The sequence below is a fragment of the Aptenodytes patagonicus genome, chromosome 6, assembly GCF_965638725.1.
Source record: "Aptenodytes patagonicus chromosome 6, bAptPat1.pri.cur, whole genome shotgun sequence".
In the NCBI taxonomy this organism is placed as follows: Eukaryota; Metazoa; Chordata; class Aves; order Sphenisciformes; family Spheniscidae; genus Aptenodytes; species Aptenodytes patagonicus.
This window is the reverse complement of record NC_134954.1, coordinates 16992089-17013202: the sequence shown is the minus strand read 5'-3', so window position 1 is coordinate 17013202 and position 21114 is coordinate 16992089. Positions and strand designations below refer to the sequence as shown.

The window sequence follows — 21114 nt, the reverse complement described above, 5'->3', positions numbered from 1 at the left end:
ATTGAATTGCTGAGATCCTAAGCTGTGGAATGTGGTTACTACTCATCTGCATTAACAACCATTTAAAGAAATTTTATAGGAATTTTTATTATACACTTATGTGTAGATTAAAATAACCTTTATTAATACACTCCATTGAACAATAACATACATTTTTTAAATGTCATAAATGCAGAGGAAACTTAATTACCACGGATATGCAATGGTCACCATTTATAAGCGCAGTAAGATTAATATTTGCCATGCAACTGCATCTGAAAAACTGCCTTAATTCCTATTTTATGGGTAATATTGTAGTAATCTGTTAAAGGTTTATTTATTTGGCTGAAGCAGTTTGCTAAATGACTGCAGTAATTCTAGAGTCAAAATTATGTATTTATGGAATACAGTAATGATTTGTTTTGCTTTTAAAGGACAAAATACTTGCCTTTAAAATAATTTCTAATAATAAGCAGTATGAAATGGAGTTGGAAAGATGAGGTTGTTGGGCAGTTGTTATTATCTAGTGATGACCTCTGTCATTGATGGTTTGCAAATTAATTCTTCCGCCAACAAAACAGGAGGAGACAGAGTGAAAGGGCAGATAAATAGTTTGAAAATTGGTTAGCTCAATTTTCCAAAGAATATTAATAAATCACTTGATGTCCAGTTGGTGCTTGGTAAGGAGCTTAGTGCACCAGGGATCAATTCTGGGACTGATATTATTAAATATCCTCCTTAACAACCTGGATGAGAAGACGGTGTGCTCCCTTGAGAAGTCTTGAGGTGATGCACAACTGGGGGAAGAGGTTGACCTGCTGGATTGTAGCGCTACAGTTCAGAGGGACCTTCACAAACCTGAGGGTTGTGCAAACAGAAAGTCTTTAAAGTTCAGCCAGAATGGCTTTGCAGGTGTAAGCCATTTGTTGACTCAATTGGAAATTAGAGACTAACATTTGTTATTGTTACTGAAATAAATAATGCAGCTTTTCACACTAATTTAAGATGCTTCAGTTTAGCTCACTCTGAATTCTGTTGCTTCCACTGCATATAGAAAAATTTGGACGGCAGGTAGAGCATTGATTCGCAAAGTGTATACAATTGCTACACTTGAAATGCATACCTCAAGTATGGGCTCTCTTGACTATCCCTAGACTGTCTGATAGTCATAGGTGAGGGATATTTATATGGCTGTACAAGGAAATAGGATCTGTAAATTGGTATTGTATAGAGCAAGATAGTCTTTTGGTGGACGATAGGCTGTTTCATTATATCAATGCTTTCTAACAGTTTGCTCTCTTCAGAGAGCTTCAAAAAGCTAAACTCTACTTTGCCATTAGAGTAGGTTCATCTATTATGTGGCCTCAATAATGTTACCTGGAGGTAAGTCTTTGCGAAAGAAAATGCCTTAAAATGTAAAAATGGAGGGACAATGTAGTGTTGTAGGTGTCAGTACAATATCCATCACTGTAAGAGGTTTAATATCTTTATCTTCATTTTATTCTAATTGATGAGCAAGTCTGATGTTTGAAAAGTCCTAAATTACACATGCTCATGTGATGGAATAGCTATTGTCGAAGCATGGAGGAAAATGGCACCCTATTGTGGCAGTCTGTTAAAAATGATTTGTTGAAAATTGACTTTGAATGTTTCTACTGGAGGTCAGAGTTCCCTTTAGAGGACTCATACTTCCACAGAAGTATCTAGAATTGTCACAGATATGCATCGCTATTAAAGGAATGATTTTGATATAGATACTTACCTGGCAGTGCTTTTGATTCATTAAAATGGGAAAAATAAGTGGAGCAAAACAGCTGGGACAATTTCTAAATAAATTCATCAGTCATTCAGGAACTATGCATTTAAAATACCTATAAATAATAGAATGCTCCATCTAAATGGAACCCTTTTATTCATGTGTAAGTACAGTGTCACCCTGAAATTTCTTTTTTAACTTATCATTTCGTGTTTAGAATCAGATCAGTTAAGTTATATTATTTCTACTTTTTCAACTTTATTTTAACAGCAGTATTTTGTATGGTGTGTGAAATGAAATTGATACACTCAGCTGTTAAACTTTAAAATTACTTTCAGGTAATAAATAATTGTTTTGGAAACTCTGTGCCACTCAATTTTTTTAATGTTATCTTGGAGACTGACAAAATAATAGGATAACTTTTGTGTTTTGCCGTTGGCACTTGTAAATCCCCTTTATTCATTTTCTTACAATATATTATATTCCTTTAAATATCTTCTTTCCCCTCTGATGATGTTCATGGGATGGCTGATCCTACAAAAGAAGACAGGACGATGGAAACAGGGAGACTGAAATACTGAGAACCCAGTTTTTGCTTTTTATTATATATATTTAGTTCTCCCAGGTTTACAAAGAATAAATAAATTGTTTATGTATACATAAGGAAACAAATGTTTAGGGTTTTTTTAAATCTTGTTTTAATAGATAAAAAGATGGCCTATCACAAAGTGAATGCAGACCAGAGAGCACAAGGGCACTCCCCGTACCTTGACAACGATGAGCTCCAAGCCACAGCGCTGGAACTGGAATGGGACATGGAAAAAGAGCTGGAGGAGCCTGGCTTTGACCATTTCCGTCTGGATGGTGCGGTCCAGCATCACCTGGGAAATTCGCAGAGCCCTGACCTTGATCTCGAGCCCATTCAGCCATCATCTTCTCCAAAGGGAAGATTCCAGCGGCTCCAGGAAGACCCCGACTACATTTCACACTATACGAGACAGGCACCAAAGAGCAACCGCTGCAATGTTTTTCAGATACTGAAAGTATTTTGCACTGCTTTAATTTTATTTATTTTTGGAATTGTGGTAGGTTATTATGCACGCAAGAAATGCCCTTCTCCCCCAATGTCTCAAGAACCAAATAACCTTCACATCTACCATGACATTCTCAAGGAAATCAAAGCTGAAAATATTCAGCAGGTTTACAGGTATGTACGTTGACGTGTTTTTGTCTAAATGCAGTCAGGTGCCAACGTTAAGACTTCTTGTGATTTGTTTTATGTGGAATCTTATTTAGAAACCTTGACTTTTTCTTCATGTTCAGTTTTCTCATGATGCTTGGGAAGCTTTCATAAGCATATATGGAACTAGAGTAATTTTTAACAATGTGGATTTGTGTTAGTCATTACAGTTTTTGCTTTAATAACATTCTATTGCGAAATATATTAATATTAGCTTTAATGTACACGAATTGAAAAACAGATAATTCAAAGTGAATAGAAATATAGATGATAGACCAGCTGTCCTAGATCCAGTCGATGGCCAAATAACATTGTTGAAAAGCAAGATTTTAGATGGTGTTTTGTAATATTTGGTGCTTTAAGAAATCCCCATCTAATCTCTGGCAAATAAGTGAATCCTGGCTTTTGTTTTTCAATCTATATGGTGAAGTAAACCTTTAGTCTGCATGCGTTTAGGAGGGAAAAATTGAACTCTGAAAGACTGATTTTTTTTTTTTTCTTTATTACCTGTTTTATGAATATAAAATGTTGTAAAATATCTACTGACTGGGTTTGATTTTAATTTTTTTTTTTCCATGTGGAATCTTTTCACTGCTTTGAAAGTTTATAACACGCGTTCGTATCGGAGTATAATCACTTTTCTGTAGCAGTGAATGTGGAAGAAACTAGGTTTTCCTGCCAACTTGTGAAAGTTATTTCTGTATGAGGGGGGAGATGAGCTTATTTCTGGCTTCTGGAACTGCAAGTTCCTTTTTCATGATAAAGGAAACGCATTGCAGAATTTTTGATCAGTACCAGTTCAGAAGCACCATAACTTACATACCTGAGGTTAGAAAGGATTGTTGTCATGGACATCCAAAGAGTTATTCTTGAGTAAATCAGAAATAGATTGAAAGTAACCACAGAAGTCTTCTAACATAATTTGTCTTTTATTATATTTGCTAAACCAAGCCTAAAATCCTAAAACAGTTAGTACCATGTTTTGAGCCAACACTGTTACTAAATTCAAGGGAAAAAAATAGGTATGAAGGATTTCATGTCAGTTTTCATGTGCTGAACTGACTCTACTTTGTACAAATCTGATTATTTTCATAATGAGAAAGGGTATAGGTGATAAAAAATGTTGATTCTGAATGGTAAAAAATTAACGTCTTTGTCTTCTCAGAGAGTGAATTGAACTGAATTCTGTCATTAGGCTTAGTCATGAACAAAGTATTGGAATAAGCTAAGCCCTGCTGATTGGGTATTACACAAATTACAGCAAATTGCAGAGAACTCTGTCAGTCTCAGGATAATACTCCAGTTCTTTGTGTTTGGGGGCTGGGAACCGCTTGCCTTTTTATTATTTGAAAGGGTGGTTTAAAAACATCCCTTTTCAAACTCTATCACTTTTCAAACTATTTCAGCTAGCTATTAGGATATTAGTGAGAATCTGGACTTTAGGTAAAATGAATTATATGAATACTTTGAAACTTGAAAAACTTACATAGTTGCTGTCCTTTAATTAACATAATTCTTAGCATTTGGTAATTTTTTTCTGCACAATTGCATGATTTCAACAAATGTAGTCAAGCATTAATTCAGCTATCTATGGATTCTGTATATAAATATATAATCAATGCTTTTAGTATACCACATTACCACAAGATTTTTCTTAACCCAACATTTTGATCTGAGACAGCTTTTATCCCATGTTGTGTTAAGTTGCTTTCCCTCAACATCTGTTTGGCAAGAGTCAGAGCTACTGCCAATGAAACCTGCGTCTATGTAGCCCCACAAATATAGAACACGCAACATATGTTGCTTGGGGAAAAAAAAGCCCAAACCTGACAAAATCAATATATGTTATTCTAAGACTTCTTTCAATATAATATACTTCGAGTTAGTAGGAATAAGTGGCAGCTGCTTAGCTTGCAATTTCTAAATGTTACTGAGAATGACATTAATTTAATTTTCTTAGCTTACTACTTAGATCAGACTCAATAATGGTAAGGGATTTTGCTAACAGTCCTGATAAAGGACTTAGGAGTAAAACGTATAAAAGACACAGCAGTGCCAATCATATCACCCAAGCAGACATCACCTTAATGTGCTTGGAGGTCTGGAGTGGGAACGTCCTACTGGGATGAAATCTGCTGCAGTCAGATGAAGCTTTGAGGACTGGGACCCTCTGGGCTTCTAAAGAGGTTGCAGAAATGCACAAGGGGACTTGTGTTGATTTTGCTGGGATTTGGACTGGATTCTGTGCAAGCTGAATGAAGCCTCTCTGCCAATCTGAGTTAGGAATGGAGGATCATGTAGGTTAACAGCAGTTTGTCTGCACAGTTTGCTGAAATGGGAGATGCAGGCGTTCCTGTCCAGCTTCTCCATTGGAGGCTCTTGGTGAGAGCTCGTGTGCTGCTCTTCTGTCAGTCCTGTACTGGCCATCTACATCAGCCAGGTCCGTGTTAAGCATTTTTCCCAGCAGACGTACTAGAAATCATTAAGTAAGAAAAGTCACTGTGTTGACTTCTATTCCTTCAACTTTGCACCTTGCTTCCCGTGAAGCGTCAATGCTACAGAAATTCAGTGCAATTTAGCACAGTTGTAATTACCAGCCTTGGACAAGTTGCCTAATTAATGATACAGCCTAAGTAAAGATTATCTCTGTAAGCCTTTTTGAACACCTCCCCCCACCCCCTGTAGGGAAGTGCTTACAATGTTGACGATAAAAAGTAGAAATCAGTTTACTGCTGATGTTTCAGAGGTTTCAAGAGGACTTAAGTTGTCAGAAGTGCCTGAAAGGGGGAAAGGAGTCACCACAAAAAAATGAAGAGTTTTCCTTACCCTGCACATTGCATTTTATATGCTGGCAAAAATTAGGACAAATACTGTTAATAGTATTCAGTCGATAAATCTAACATTTTAGGAGTGTGAGTACTAAATTTGCTCAGAAAAATGTTTATAAGAGAAAGAACCTGCTCCATAGTACAGCAGAGTCAGAACTGGTAAAAACAGACATAATTCTGCAAACATCACTGAGCTGATAAGAATCCAGTAGTATTATATCTGTTTGTGCCACGTATATGACTTCTCTGCAGTTTTCTTTTGGAAGATATATGAAAAGGTTTTAGTTCAAGTCTGATGTAACTTAACTCCCACAAGCCTTCAGGATGAATATGGAAAGGGCATAAATCCCACATCCAAAAGAGACCAGGTAGAAGTCGAGATACAGAATACCTCAGGCACTGTTTAAAATTATATCCGTAACCAGCAAAATGTATCAGGGCAACACAGATGGTCAAAGCTGGTAAAACTTAAAGGCTGAAAGTAGGCTATCTCCTGGGACAGCTAAGTTGAGGCTCCATGGCAAGATTGAATTCTCAGAGCCCTTTTAGAGAGAGCGTGTCAAGAAGGGATACCTGGAGAGTAGTCATCTGTGCTTTGAGTCTGTGGCCTTGCTCTCTGTGGAATGTGTCTGCGGCTCTCAAATATAATCGTTAGAATAGGAAAAGTCCTGTTTTCAAAAGTGATGAATGCATTTAGATGTGGAAGTCTATAAAGTTTATAATAAATGCTTAAGGTCATAAGAGACAGACTTTCAAAAATACAGAAACACCCAACAATTTTGCTAAGCACACTGTTGAATTCTCAAAAGTAAACGAGCCCAATTTTCAATGAAAACTGATATTGCTAAGCTACTTATTAAAATGGGATTCAGATTTCTAATATCACTTACGTGCTTTTGAAAATTCAGCTGTTTTTTCCTTCTTGCTGTGTATAAAAAGGGGGATGCTAAAGAAGTATATCTTTATCCTGTCGTTGTGCATCTGCCAGATGCAGGTTAGTTATCCAATGGTCATTACCACATAATTGGATTATGCAGCAGATTTGTGTTTATAATGAGTAGATTTATTTATTTTTTTTTTCCCCTTCCCCAAATTAAAGATGAATGTGCCATTTGTGCTGTGTAGTGTCCCCTCTGCCTCCTGGGTGTTTTTTTTCCTTGCCCTACCTTCAGGAAAAGACAAGGAAAAAAATCTGAGACACCCTGGTCTGGAGTTAGAGGGAGCATTGCCACTGACTTCAAGGTTACTGTCACTAACTGCCAAGCCTTTGGTCATCATATGTGTTGCTAAGCCTTTATAGTTCAGAACGGTAAACATTTGAGTTTTGTGCAAACTGAACTTTGGTGAGTGTTTTCAATTAAGGTTTGAGTTCAATATTGTTAACAAAATCTAAAGGGACAAGGTAATGAAAGCACAAAAAGTAGCAGAAATACAGTCTCTTCAAAGACCTCTAATATTGTAATAACTACTGCTATCCAATTTGGCATCTTTTTCTTAAAGAAAATATGTTGTTTTGCATGTTTAACAGTGCAGAGCATTTCAAATGACACCGTCTCCCACAGCATTCTCCTAGAGAAGCTGGCGGCTCACGGCTTAGACAGGTGCACTCTGCGCTGGGTCAAAAACTGGCTGGACGGCCGGGCCCAGAGAGTTGTGGTGAATGGAGTTCAACCCAGTTGGCGGCCGGTCACGAGCGGTGTTCCCCAGGGCTCAGTACTGGGGCCAGTCTTGTTTAATATCTTTATCGATGATCTGGATGAGGGGATCGAGTGCACCCTCAGCAAGTTTGCAGACGACACCAAGTTGGGCGGGAGTGTTGATCTGCTGGAGGGTAGGAAGGCTCTGCAGAGGGACCTGGACAGGCTGGATCGATGGGCCCAGGCCAACTGTATGAGGTTCAACAAGGCCAAGTGCCGGGTCCTGCACTTCGGCCACAACAACCCCATGCAGCGCTACAGGCTTGGGGAAGAGTGGCTGGAAAGCTGCCTGGTGGAAAAGGACCTGGGGGTGTTGGTCGACAGCCGGCTGAACATGAGCCGGCAGTGTGCCCAGGCGGCCAAGAAGGCCAATGGCATCCTGGCCTGTATCAGAAACAGTGTGGCCAGCAGGAGTAGGGAAGCGATCGTGCCCCTGTACTCGGCACTGGTGAGGCCGCACCTCGAATACTGTGTTCAGTTTTGGGCCCCTCACTACAAGAAGGACGTCGAGGTGCTGGAGCGTGTCCAGAGAAGGGCAACGAGGCTGGTGAGGGGTCTGGAGAACAAGTCTTCTGAGGAGCGGCTGAGGGAACTGGGGTTGTTTAGCCTGGAGAAGAGGAGGCTGAGGGGAGACCTCATCGCTCTCTACCACTACCTGAAAGGAGGTTGTAGCGAGGGGGGTGTTGGTCTCTTCTCCCAAGTAACAAGCGATAGGACGAGAGGAAATGGCCTCAAGTTGCGCCAGGGGAGGTTTAGATTGGGCATGAGGAAAAATTTCTTTACTGAAAGAGTGGTTAAAGATTGGACCAGGCTGCCCAGGGAAGTGGTGGAGTCCCGATCCCTGGAGGTATTTAAAAGACGAGTAGATGAGGCACTTAGGGACATGGTTTAGTGGACATGGTGGTGTTGGGTTGACGGTTGGACTCGATGATCTTAGAGGTCTTTTCCAACCTCAATGATTCTATGATTCTATAATAGGGGAAATACGAAAGGTGGTATTTTTATTTTATGTGACATTATTTCAGTTTTGTTTTTCCAAATCCAGATAAAAATGAAGCAATCCTAATTTGTTTGGAAAATGTGGGGCTATCATACTTATTTTACAGGAAGTTATAATTTTGGGGTTGACTTCTGTAAATTAAACTGATAAACAAAGATTCATGTTGAGTAGTAAGTGTAAAGAAAAATGGACAGTTGTGTTGATGTCTGATAATTCTAGCTATACATTATTTATCAGAATAGCTAATTCTCTCAAACACTTTTGAAAATTCTAATAGCCTTATACTGTGTAATTCCGTTCAACAGCCATACATCTCGGAGAGGATACGTTTTTCAGTGATTAAGACTGGGGAGCCACAGACGGAAGAGTCTTTGCTTTGCTCTTCATCCAGTCTATAGGGCAGCTTCTGCATTTCAACTCTGCTTTTCATGGTGTATATTCTCACTCAAATGCTTTCTTCGCTATCATTTTACCCCCCTTCAGCAACAGGGAGGTTTAAATCCCTTCGTAATACATCTAGTTGTAACTAACTGTCCTATGGAGGCATATCTGTTCCTTCTTCCAGCTGGTAATATCACCTGCAGAATCTCACAAATCCATCTCTGGCAAGAATTGATTTGTCACTGGTGCGTGGTGCCATCCATAACTTAAGCTTAATTCTTCAAAGAGCTTTGGGAGAGTAGACAGCAACTGCTCTCCTATGCAGTCATGGCCAAAGAAACAAAAGTGCCTGTGCAGTGAGAAAAGGAGTTTACTTGTTTTTCCTGAAAGTGAAGTGAGAAACTTCCATACCCAAGTGTTTCTTGTCCCTGATCAATTATAATTGGTACTGTTAAAACCCTGGAGCTTCACACCTTTGTATCGGGTAAAGCCTGTGAAACACAGACCTAGCAAGCAAAGACAGCCCAGAACTTCTCGGAAAATTTCAGTTCTGGAGATTTGGACTGAATTAAATTTACAGGCTGCTGCTTGGCAAAATTGACTTTGCTGTCTGAGGAATGAGAAATCATGGCAGGAGCAGAGCCTCTCATTCTAAAGGAAGGGTATGAGGCGAGAAAGGAGGGCTCTGGTGACTGCTTCCCTTAGGAAAGACCCATTTTGTCCCTACTCCTGTTAACAGCTACTGTTAATCAATAGCTACATACTGACATCTACATGGCTAATGTAGATGTCTGCTGGCCTAGACTACTGCTCACTTTACTTGTGATCTGAACAGTTGTCTTTGTGTCCCCTGTATGCAAGCAAATTCTGGTTTTTGTCATGTCAACTGTTGAAAAATGCATTGCAAGAAGCAAATCTCAGTGGGAACTCATACTATTCCCTCCTGTATATCAGTCTCAGATATTTATTGTATTGCCATTAAATATGCAAGTATTAAATCTAGTTAGAAATGGATGTTGGCATGTTAAGTGAGCTCTCTAGATTTATTTCATTCCCGCACTCTGTGTAATCAGTTGGGATTCTCTTTATTCACATGATAATTTCAATGTGTATTTATAAGTACAAAGCCCCTTTTGAAAGGAGATAAAAGTAATGTCAAACGAGTGAAAGTTCCCACTTATCCTCCTGCTACCTCCCCAGTGAAGAATGGCTCTGAGAACACGGGGAGGTGTCTTTTGTGGAAGAAAGATGCCCCGCGTGACCTGAGCAGTATCTGTAGAATGGTGACTTGATAAATTTAGGCTCCAGATACCCACTTATGTCAAATATGATTTCTTTTTTAAACAAAAAATAGGTTATATCTGTACTTCAGAGGTGTTAATAGAACGGCTTGTCTATTTTATGGGTTTTGTTGTTTCATTCAATTTGCCTCTTTTTTTCTTTTTTTTTTTTTTATTTTTTAATTTGCCAAACATAGCTCTTTCATTTGTTTTTCTGTAGATGCAAGAACGAAGCATTATACTGATATAATGCTTGACAAGGAGGTGTAAGTTTATTCCTGTTAGGGTCAGTTACAGCATATGCTTATAAAATTCCTCTTCCTTTTTGAAGAAATATCTTAGCTTATGGTTTACTTCACATTATAAGGACATGTTTCAAGTCCATTATGTGGTTCATTGAGAACAATTTTTCTTCTCAGTTGATTATTTTTTTAATGGTACCCATAAAAATATATTGATTTTTAGATGTTTGATTTGGGAAATCATTTACAGTAAAGTCTGATTTCTGTATTATAACTATGTCCTTTGTAAATGAAGTACACAGTGTTGCCTTAAAATAATTTTTCTAAGCAATACACCAGTGATACAGTAATGAATTGGAGCTAGTAAGCTGTATATTCACCTTGGCACAATAAGTAGAGTCCCTTGATAAATTTCCTTACCTGTCACAACCCACATAAATGGCTTCTGTCTTGCTGCTCCTTGCTCAAAAATAACATACAGTTTTTTGCTAGGAAAAATAGAAAATCACAATTGGGCCAACTTACCAGTTAAGAAATTCTTTAAAAGACAAAAAAAATATTTTATTTTGCCTTTGAGATATAAGAAAATAAAAGAGAGCTTGCCAAACCTCTGAGACCTTTTCTCAAAAGAAGAGAAGCAGGAGGATTTGTGTGTTGTATGATGTCCCAGGGTGGACATCATAGGTCATCAAACTGAAAATGGAGAATGATGCTTTTTAGTATTTTATCATGAGTGTATCATTCTAGGATGTGTATTTTGTGGAATAACAAAATGCATAGATGAGCTAATTAGGAATTTTTGAAGTGGTTTGTTTTTTAATTACTGTTTGGTTTTTTCCATAAATCTGCCTTTTTTGTGGCACAGTTTCTGTTTCAATGCAACATTCACAGGCTCAGGGTGGAAATTTGAGAGGGGAAGATGGGGACAGCTCAGTACTGCTGAGAGGTTACACGGGATGCAGGGGACTGAGGGTCACAGTCCTATTCTGCATTAGGTGGAACAGGACCTGACACCTGAACTTCTCCCATTGGAGTGCTTTCCTACACAACATCTGCGTGTTGGTACAGCGCCTCACATTTTCTAAGAAAAAGGAACACTACTTTTTGATAGGCTATAGAGTGTAAATGAATATTACTCTGATTACTTATTTTTGGATTGCATAATCTTACTTCTTTAAAAGTTAGAGATTACCTTGCTGAAATTGCCTCAAACTCATCATAGCAGAAGTGTGGTTAGGGTTTAGAGAGAGAACCAGTTTCCATGGCCATTAGCTACTTACCTCTTTACCATGACTGTTGAAAAGTGTGGGGCAATTTAGTCCCAATTAGAACAGCAATTCTGAACGGTGACAAGTACTGCTTTTTCTAACAGACGATGAAATGAGCTGTGACAGTCATGGCTGAGGGAATAATTTGCTTTTTATAGGTCTAGCATACCTTGTTCTTGCCCGCTCAGGCTAATGGAGGGATCAGGGAGGGTCTGATGACACCTTGAATCTTCCTGTTTGCTGGGCTGTCCCCAGGACATCTCGCTCTCCCCTTTGCCTGTAGCTGTTTGGTGCTGTTTGGAAAGCTCAAGTTTTCAGGGGATTGTTTCTGTTTCAGTATGACAAACTGGAACAGATGGAGAAACTTCTATAGATTTTAAAAATCCATACTTTTTAAAAAAACTTGTGGTGAGTGAGGCCCTTTACTTGACTTTACCTGAAAAAGAGAAATACTTGACTAGGCTTTTCTGAGCGATTCTGACACTAACACTGGCTAAAAGGCAGTATTTAGAGGCAAAAGACTTATTTATGTTGCCATCCATCAGTTTTGTAGGTGTAACCAAACCATATTTCTTCTAACAGAAAGAATCTGAAGGAAGAAAGCACACGGCCTGTTGAGATGACAACCGGTTTTCACTTCAGGCCAATTGCTTCCAATGGGGAAATATCAGAGGATACAGAAATCGGACAAAGTTGTCCTTCACTGTCCAGTCCTTGCAACTCAATACAAGGAGAATCAGCAATTTTGGCTAGTGGTCCCAGGGATGTACTTACAAAGATACTGGGAAACAAACCTTCTAGAACAAAACCCCTTAAAAATTTAATTAGTGGCACTAGATACGCTGACTATCTACTAATTGCCTGAACAACTGTAGGAGTTTGCTCCTGCTGAGTTAACTGTATTGGCTCTCAACTTCTCAGCGATATAGTGTGCTCAGAGGGTGGCTGTTTTCTCGGAGGAGATGGTGGCACAGGGCATTGCAAAGAGTTCCCTTGTAAAATTTCTTAAGCACCAAACACTTGCAAATTCCTATTTAGGATGCATCTCTCATCAGCAGAGTGTAAAACTGAAGTCTGTTGGTACCCTTGAGATACGGTGTTTGAGTGGAGTGCTGCAATTCCATGGTATGCACTGCAACAGTTAGCAATTAGTTTCCTGCATGTACACATAAATCAAATTAACAAAGCCCTGAGGGGAAAGAGTTTTCTCGGCCCTCTTTGGTGGTGCTTTGACATCCAGTTCCCTACAGCCAGCACCTATGACAGCTATTTACTAGAAGCCTGCTAATAAGTCAGACTGTTACCAAATTTACTGGGAGCAGCAGGACTGCAATTTGTTGTGCAGTATTAAGTTAGTGCTCATGCAGCATTGTAACTGAGGGCTACTAAGGAACATTGCTAGGAATCGATCAGGGATAATGAAATCGGTATTGTCTGAATAATAATCAATTTTAATAATAGTCTTCTACAGTTGTCTTGCATTAAGGGGCTTCTATTCTCAGTTCAATTCTCTTTGAAAGCTGATGAGTTTCTGAAGTGTAGTAGCTGCCACAGTGAAACAAATATTAAATGTATTGAAAAGTTGGGGCTTTTCCCAGTAACATTGGAACTTGTACAGTGTTAGACTTTTCAAAATTAAACAAGTTGGTTGGCTTTTTGGAATTTCTAGAGTACTGTTTATGGACAAGAAGTTAAATAATGCAAGAGGTCTGTATGTATGTCTGATTTTTCTCAGTCTCAATAACGGGTAATCTTTAAACATGCAAGAATTCTCATTCTTCAGATAAGCTGATGTTTCCCTTGGACACATGTAATTGACGCAAATTTACATTCATATGATTTCCTGATGAACTAGTTCCTGTCCAAGTTAAAATACTGACTCATACTCCGCTCATTTTATGAGTATTTTTTCAAGGGTGAAAAGGTTGAAATACTCCAGTTAGATGGAATTTTCTTTATCCATTATTTTTTTCTTTTAGTAAAATATAAAAATTTGCAAGTGGATTGCAATGTCACTATCAAAATGTTCAAATGGCTCAGAAGTAAAATTGTTTGGAAATCTTGTTTCTTGGAAACTTCAGGATTTTTATTCCTAGTTGGAGAATTGTGTGTGTGTTGACGTTTCCTGCCAAAGTAATCTCTGGTCCTCAACCAACTTAATGTCTTGGTTTATCTTTTGTGAAAGTTGGTTACTTAGCAGAATGGAAAAGATAACATTAACAGAAATGAGCAGATAACATTTGAGGGTTTTGTTCATTTTACCTTTTTTAATGGGTGCTCAAACTTCATTAGCCAGCAGGCTAATTAAGTGGGTTGTGTGAGGCTTAAGGCAAGAGGTTGCTATTGCTGTGGGGGTTAGGACCCCATCAAAGATTGACTTCTCTCCAGCAAATTTCAGAAAGCTCTTCAGAGAGGAGTTTGTATGAATTGTAGTATTTTTGCTGAGATCTGAGTCTAGAGAAAGGAAATAATTTGGGATGTCTTTCCTTTGGAAGTTAGGGTATGGCTGAAGACTAATGTAGTAATCCTCCTATATAATACCAAATTGACCCAATGACCAAAGTTTTGAAGTATGCTACCTTGACAGAACTATCCAATAGTTGTGTTATGCTCTATGCAAGAACACGTTTTGCTTCTGTTCAAGTGATGGACTGGAGCCTATAGACTGGAGAAGCCCAGGGGTTCTCCAAAACGTGAAGAGGGGAGACAGTGGGAAGTAGGATTGATACTTAAAAATGGATAAGGAGTTCATGAAAATGTCAGTATGCCTTTGATGGAAATTCTTTTCTTTGTTCGAGCAGGGCAGCTGTGGTTTAGCAGGGAGCTCGCATCTTTACAGTTGTGATTGTGGCCGAGGCAGGAACATGTTCCCAGCGGTTCTGGAATCTGTTTCCTGTCGAAGGCTATGTGGATGCAGTGCAGACTGAGACCATTTAATTATTTAAATAGCTGGCTGAGTGCTATTTGTGAGCAAAAGGTGGTAGCTCTGGGAAGTTGCTTGTTTCATGGCCATTTGTTAGTAACAGTTATTGAATGCTTTTATTTTTAATAAATGCCAGCCTAGGTGGTGGGCCCTGTGATGTGCATTATTAAATAAATAGACGGGCTTAGAAAAAGGCCATATGGTCATGAATAAAGTTTCCATTCCCTGTCAACTATTTAGGGAACGAAGCAAGAAACTGAATTATTCATGATATGCTTAGTGCAAGGCAAATGGAACCTGCTGCTGTGTTACTAGCAATGCAAATGGTGACTTAAAAAAACCAAATTGTTTTCTTCTGTATTATCATGCTTGTTTTTCTTCGCTAATATTTCTAGAAACTATTTAAGAAAATTAAACCCTATGACAAAAAAGAGTTAAGTCTGCATAGTTCCTTAGAATCCTAGCACAGACCCTGTGGGGAATTTTTGTTTCTAAATTATTCAGACTATATGCTAAAAAGATAGATAAGACATTCTGTTTTGGAAGTTAGTACAGGTATTTTTTGTTCTTGTGGAAAACTTTTTTTTTTAAATTGAAACAAGTTTTGTAAAGACTGTTTCCTATAGACAGAAATATATATATTTATATAGCTGTCTATTCATTTATATATGGCGTTTTGTGCATATGTGAATACATACATCTAATTTTGCATAGTAGCTGAAGTTCTGTCACTTACACTACACTTTTCAAAACTGTCATATATTCTAGTGCTCAGTACCACTTCTCCCTCTGGTCGTGGCTGAAACCTGATTGCCGTTCTAATCCCAGGGCTAGAAGTACTTCTTGTATTCATAGTTCCTTTGAAACTGTAAGAACTCAAAATACTATGATGACTGTGTTATAAATGCCCAGAGAGTTATTAAAGACACAGTTCTGCACAGGAGGATGGGCCTCAACTGCTAATAAAGTTACTTGTTTAACATTTGGTGAGAAATAAATAGAAGTTGGGGGGCTTATCTCATTCATACCAAAATAAGTATTATATAAAATAAAGGATGAAGTTAGTCGATCACAGTGCAGAAGTATTTCCACATGAAAATAGATACCTAGGCTTCTTAGTCTGGTGTGGGTAAAAAATACAAGAACCAATGGCTGAAAGACTGAGCATTAAATTAAAAATAAAAGTATACAGCACAGATAAGGTGATGAATGGAACAAATTTCATTATGACTTTGTTATGTTGTTGGATGTTCTTTAGCCAAACTGTGGTTATAGTGTTCAACACAAGGCAAAATATATGTGTGGCATAGAGAAGGCGAGGTGAGATGATTTAGTGGTTTCTTTCTAATGTTTTTTCCAATCTCTGTGTTTCATCAGTCTTTTCAAAGCTTTTATTGAAGCATACTGAGATCAGTCAAATTTGTTACATGTACAGGAAAGATCTTAGAGTGCATGTTTGAAAACCAATAGTACTTTGGATGTGGAATGAGTTCCTCAGAAGGTAGCACTGTTCTTTCTTTTTCCTAATCATAGTGCAAGGACAATATGAAAAACTTTCCTGCTTTCAGATATAAACCCAGAACATGGATCCCCTTTTTTGAAGTCCTCAAAGGAATAAGAATTTTTTTTAAACAGGATTTTTTTTTTTTTTTTAAATAAGAAAGGTAACTGAATTTTTGACCACATTTTAAAATTACAGTTGGCATCTATGAACTGAGAGTTGGCATATAGCCTGCGTGTTTTGGTGTCCATACCTCCGAGTACCCGGAGCTGGATATGACAGCTGGAGGAACACAAGAGGTGATTTCTGCATGTGTTCTGCAGCACTTGTAAAAACTTTTAAATGAAAACAACTGTGTTAATGCAGCATATGCCCAGTCTTGTTACATTAGGGGTCAAGTAAACTAACAAAAATCTTAAAGGCAAATTGAAAAGATTGCACTCCGGTCGATCGTCCTGGTGGCAGCGTGGCCCTGTTCTGCTAACCATCCCACTGCCTTCACGTGGGTTTCTGGCAGAGAAGCAAGCAGTTCTTAAAATACAGTTCAAAGGCTCAAGCCTGATGGCGTCATCTGACGATGAGATCGGATTCTGCAATTCTTCATCAATTGGCTTATAAAAAAAGGCGACGATAATTTCATCTGATAGAGGATGCTAGCATCAAACTCCTAAATTTGTGGAGTTACCACTTCTTTTCCTTTATTATTGAGCTGTTTTAGCTAGGATGCCTGAGAGGGTTTGATATTAATATTCTCTTTTGATTAATAAACCGAACTAGAACAGAGGATTTGGGCTTTGGTGGTCGCAGGAGCCGAGGTGGAGCTTGGTGCTGTTGTGGGGCTGCTGGAAAGCGCATGGAGCTGTTTATTGCACCGCGAGGCGGTCAGGCATTACCTGGGATTTGCAGCTCTCCACTGGCAAAACTTTTTTTTTTTTAAACAGACACTGTTAAAACAAGAATCATTTGGTATTATTTTAGAAATACAAAGCTAAATAAATTAAATCCTACTTTGGTCTTACGGATTTGGAAATTGGCTTTACATGCTTTCGTCACATCCTGGCTGGATTAATCTAACTCTCTTTTTACAGTTTTGCCAGCATTGCCGCTGCAGGAATTGTGTACAGATTGCAGTGGCAGCAATGATCAGCGGCTCCCCGAGGAAGAGCAAGGCTTGCAGAGGTTTAGGTCTCTTTTCCGTCTCTCTCATTTTCTCCTGATTTAGTATGTCTTGAATTTAAAAAGGTCTTGCTGTTTGGGAAACAGTTAATTGGATCAGGATGAGTCATACCCAGGATTAAATGCTGGCGGTACGATTGGATGCCTTCCCCTTAGTTAAGGTAATTAAGACTGACATTAAAGATCAAATTATCCCTTACCAAATTAGGGCCTCAGGTAAGTGAGAAACTCTTCAGGGACATTCCTGCCTAGTGCTGTCCCTGCCCTGCTAAGGACGTTGTGGGGGCCCACCAGAGAAGCCCTGTGGTGCCCTGCAGGGCAGGGCTGTCCTCTGAGCTCCAGACTTCAAACTCCTGCTGCCCTGGTGCTGTCCTCTGGGGAGGAGGCATGCTGGCTGCTTGCAGGGAGAGAGCGGTGCTGCTGCCTCTTTTCTCCACTGTATCCCAGGCACCAGGCGCAGGCGGGGCACTGGGACACAGGTGGGAGGAGGATTATGGTGTTGTCTTGCATGAAAAGCTGTCCTGGTGGACTAGTGAGGTACAGAGAAAGTATTTGCTAAATGCAGAGTGTTACAGGCCTAGTCTGTACCTACAAAAAATTTCTTTACTGAACGAGTGGTTAAACATTGGAACAGGCTGCCCAGGGAAGTGGTTGAGTCACCATCCCTGGAAGTATTTAAAAGATGTAGATGAGGCGCTTAGGGACATGGTTTAGTGGACATAGTGGTGTTGGGTTGACGGTTGGACTCGATGATCTTAGAGGTCTTTTCCAACCTTAATGATTCTATGATTCTACGTGCTGCTGCTTTGGCTGCGGTTCAGAGCTGTGGAGCAGAGGTCACAAGTTCAGTTTGCGGCAGGCTTCTCCTTGCCCCAGCTGGGCACGCTGCCTCCCTGGCATCTTCAAAACTGGTTATTTCCCAGACTATTTTGCGGAGGTGTCAAAATTTTTCTAGCAGGACTGCAAAATTGTACATGCTGAATCTAAATGTCTTGCTGCTTGGCTGCTTTTCCTTAGTTACCTTTTGTGAACCGCCTTGGGGAAATCGCAGGGTGTTCCGGCTGAGTTGGGCACGCTTCCCCCGACAAAGGGCGTGATGCCACCAGTGTCTTCTGACTTCTGAGGGTTTTCATCTGGGCCATTTTCGCTCACGTATGTTTGGTTTCTCCAAAACAGCTGACTCTCTTTGAGATCTGGTCCTGTGTGCTTCATCTCAGATAAGAGCAACTGTCATTTCTGCAGCACCTTTTAGCATGGGATGATAAATTTCCTTACCCACTAATTCAGAAATTATTTTATCCTCCAAAGAATTCAAGATATTTGTGTTTGGAATGCGGTTACTGAATAATCCAGTCTAGCCAAAAAGAATTAACTTTAAGATTAGTTTATATACTGGATCTTTTGGTGCATACAGACATTTTAACACCTTTTATTTATTGTATGTTAAGTACTGGTTGCTGGCTGCATTATATTATGTGACTCTTAGTTCAGCAGAGGTAGAAAACAGGTTTATCTAAAGATGAGTCTTAAGTATTTGTTATGTGCTGTTGTGCCACTCATGAAGAGTGACTTTGGGGTGAGAATGGTGATATTCCACCAGTAACTCAAGATATATTACCCTAAAGGAAAAGTTGTTACTTTTTCTAGAATGAGGGGAAAGTAATTTTACACAGAGAAGGATGGTAATAATTGTCATAAGGCTTACTGTAGTCGTATACAAATAGTTTCCAAGTTTCTTATGCCAGACTACGATACAGCATGTAAATAGTGCCTCATAAAAACAGTAAAAAGATAACTTCAAAGAAAAAGGGTGACCTTAGCAAGAATGACAGGGCAGCTATTCCAGAAGCAACAAAAGCATATCATAGTACTGTCTGTTTGTAATCCTTTAAATAGATGACTTGATAGTAATGGAAAATTAGTATTCTTTTCTAGATTCACCTCCAGCTAGATGATGCATCTTTATGCTTTTTTGTACTGCAAACAACGTATTAGCTTCTCTTTCAATTGTGAATGCTAGTAAAGTTTGCCAGAAAAGCTCTTATTTTTCTTTGCCCCCACCGACGTTTCGAATCATGGAAACATTAGAATGTATTCAAGATTTGTTCATTATTATTATAGCTGAGAGGGAGATAATCGATCTCTGTTAGCATATTTTTGAGACAGTATTTAAACTGCCCTGGGAATATTTGAGAATATATAGTAAAATCAAATGATTTTTACTTACAGTATTATTTGAGCACTAACTTTGAGAGAGACCATATTCTACTAGATATGGAAAATTAAAGTGAATATTTGCTTACAGGTAATTATATGGCTCTGATTGTATGTAATGGAGGAAGGCTCCGTGGAGAAGTCCTTCTTTGATCTTGAAGGCAATGTATCAAAGTTTTCAGTTGCTTTTCCCTGTTTACCAGAAGAATTTCAGACCTACTAGAAATATTATCTCTTACCAGCCTTGAATACATGGAAATGTTAAAGTACAGCTTCACAAAATAGTTATCACTATACTTGAAAGTTTGAATTTTCAGAGGAGGCTTAATTATTTAGGGAAAATGAAGATTGGATGAAGACAAGAAAGGCTCCTTCGTGGTATTCTACTTGCATTCCTTTCAGAATGTGTATTCTATGATGTTTTGATTTAATCAGATTAATTACCTTTATTTGATTTGTCCTTTAAAAAAAAAAAAACCTAAACAAAAGACAGGCATGAATTGTTACATGAGTATTACTATGCAATGGGAATCAGAAAAGTGTGAGTTCATGCTGTTTGGACCCTTGTTTAAAGAAATAATCAAATATTTTACTTTAAAACCCTTTTTCCCTGAATATCATGTAGAATTTTTCTCATCATCTTGTATCGTCAGATTTGAGCAGAAGGGAGTAGTCAAGTAATATGGATCCAGCCATTGCTGGGTTTTAAATTACTGTGGTTCCAGTTATAGATAGAACTTAAAAAACATAATAAAGATGAATTATGAATTAAAATTAATTATAAGTATCATTTTAAGCAATATACTGAAGATCATGAAAATGGAGCTGTGGTTCTGAGAGGAGTAGAAAGCCACGTGAAGAACTAAGGCAAATGACATTCTTTTTAAATGCGCCTGAAATATTTTCCCTTGGTTTTGTCACTGAAAGGTAGTCCCCCTAGTTTGCAGCTACCTTTGAGATGGTCTAAATATATAACTAAGTAGCATGAATTTAACTTAGTCCTCTTTCAAAGTAGATTTAAACATTTGTTCTTTATTCCAATTTCAGGTTTCCTAGTATGCATTTATTTTCCTGAATTTCCCAGAGTTCTTCTGAATTTACAATCGTGTAACTGGGTTCAGTGTCTTTTATTTAAATTTTAATTATTTATGGTTTACAGTGTGACCATTTTAATATTTTCTTTTTGTTAGGTGAGATGTCTAGTGTGTCTTGGCACACCTGAGCAATATGGTGTAACACACTGGGATTTATTTTTTTACTTTAAAAAAAAAAAAAAATTAGTCATGGCTATACATAATTTTGAGATGGGTCCCAGGAAGATGAAATTAGGTTGCTTATAACATTGATATGCACTTGTTTTTTGAAAACTTTTAAAAGAAGTACTTCTGTGCATAGAAGGGCCAAAATAACTAAGACCATGAAAGTATGGATTTTAAAAATCTGGTTTGTCAGATATGTAGGCTGGAAACTCTTTGGGGTGGTGAATGCTTTTATTAGCTGTATACACAGTGGCCAGCGTTCTGGAGTATTGAATTCAAATTCACAGAATCATAGAATAGTTTGGGTTGGAAGGGACCTCTAAAGGTCATCTATTCCAACACCCCCTGCCATGGGCAGGGACATCTTCAA

The 21114-nt window shown here is 38.5% G+C and overlaps 1 protein-coding gene across 1 annotated transcript in view; it reads left to right on the top strand.

The window, feature by feature from the left end:
- The window catches only part of NAALADL2 (N-acetylated alpha-linked acidic dipeptidase like 2), a 400097-nt gene that overhangs the window by 92714 nt on the left and 286269 nt on the right, over nt 1–21114 (top strand). The window contains exon 2 of the mRNA XM_076341349.1: nt 2441–2942. Coding sequence (XP_076197464.1) covers nt 2441–2942 — 502 coding nt within the window. The remainder of the gene's footprint in view (nt 1–2440; nt 2943–21114) is intronic.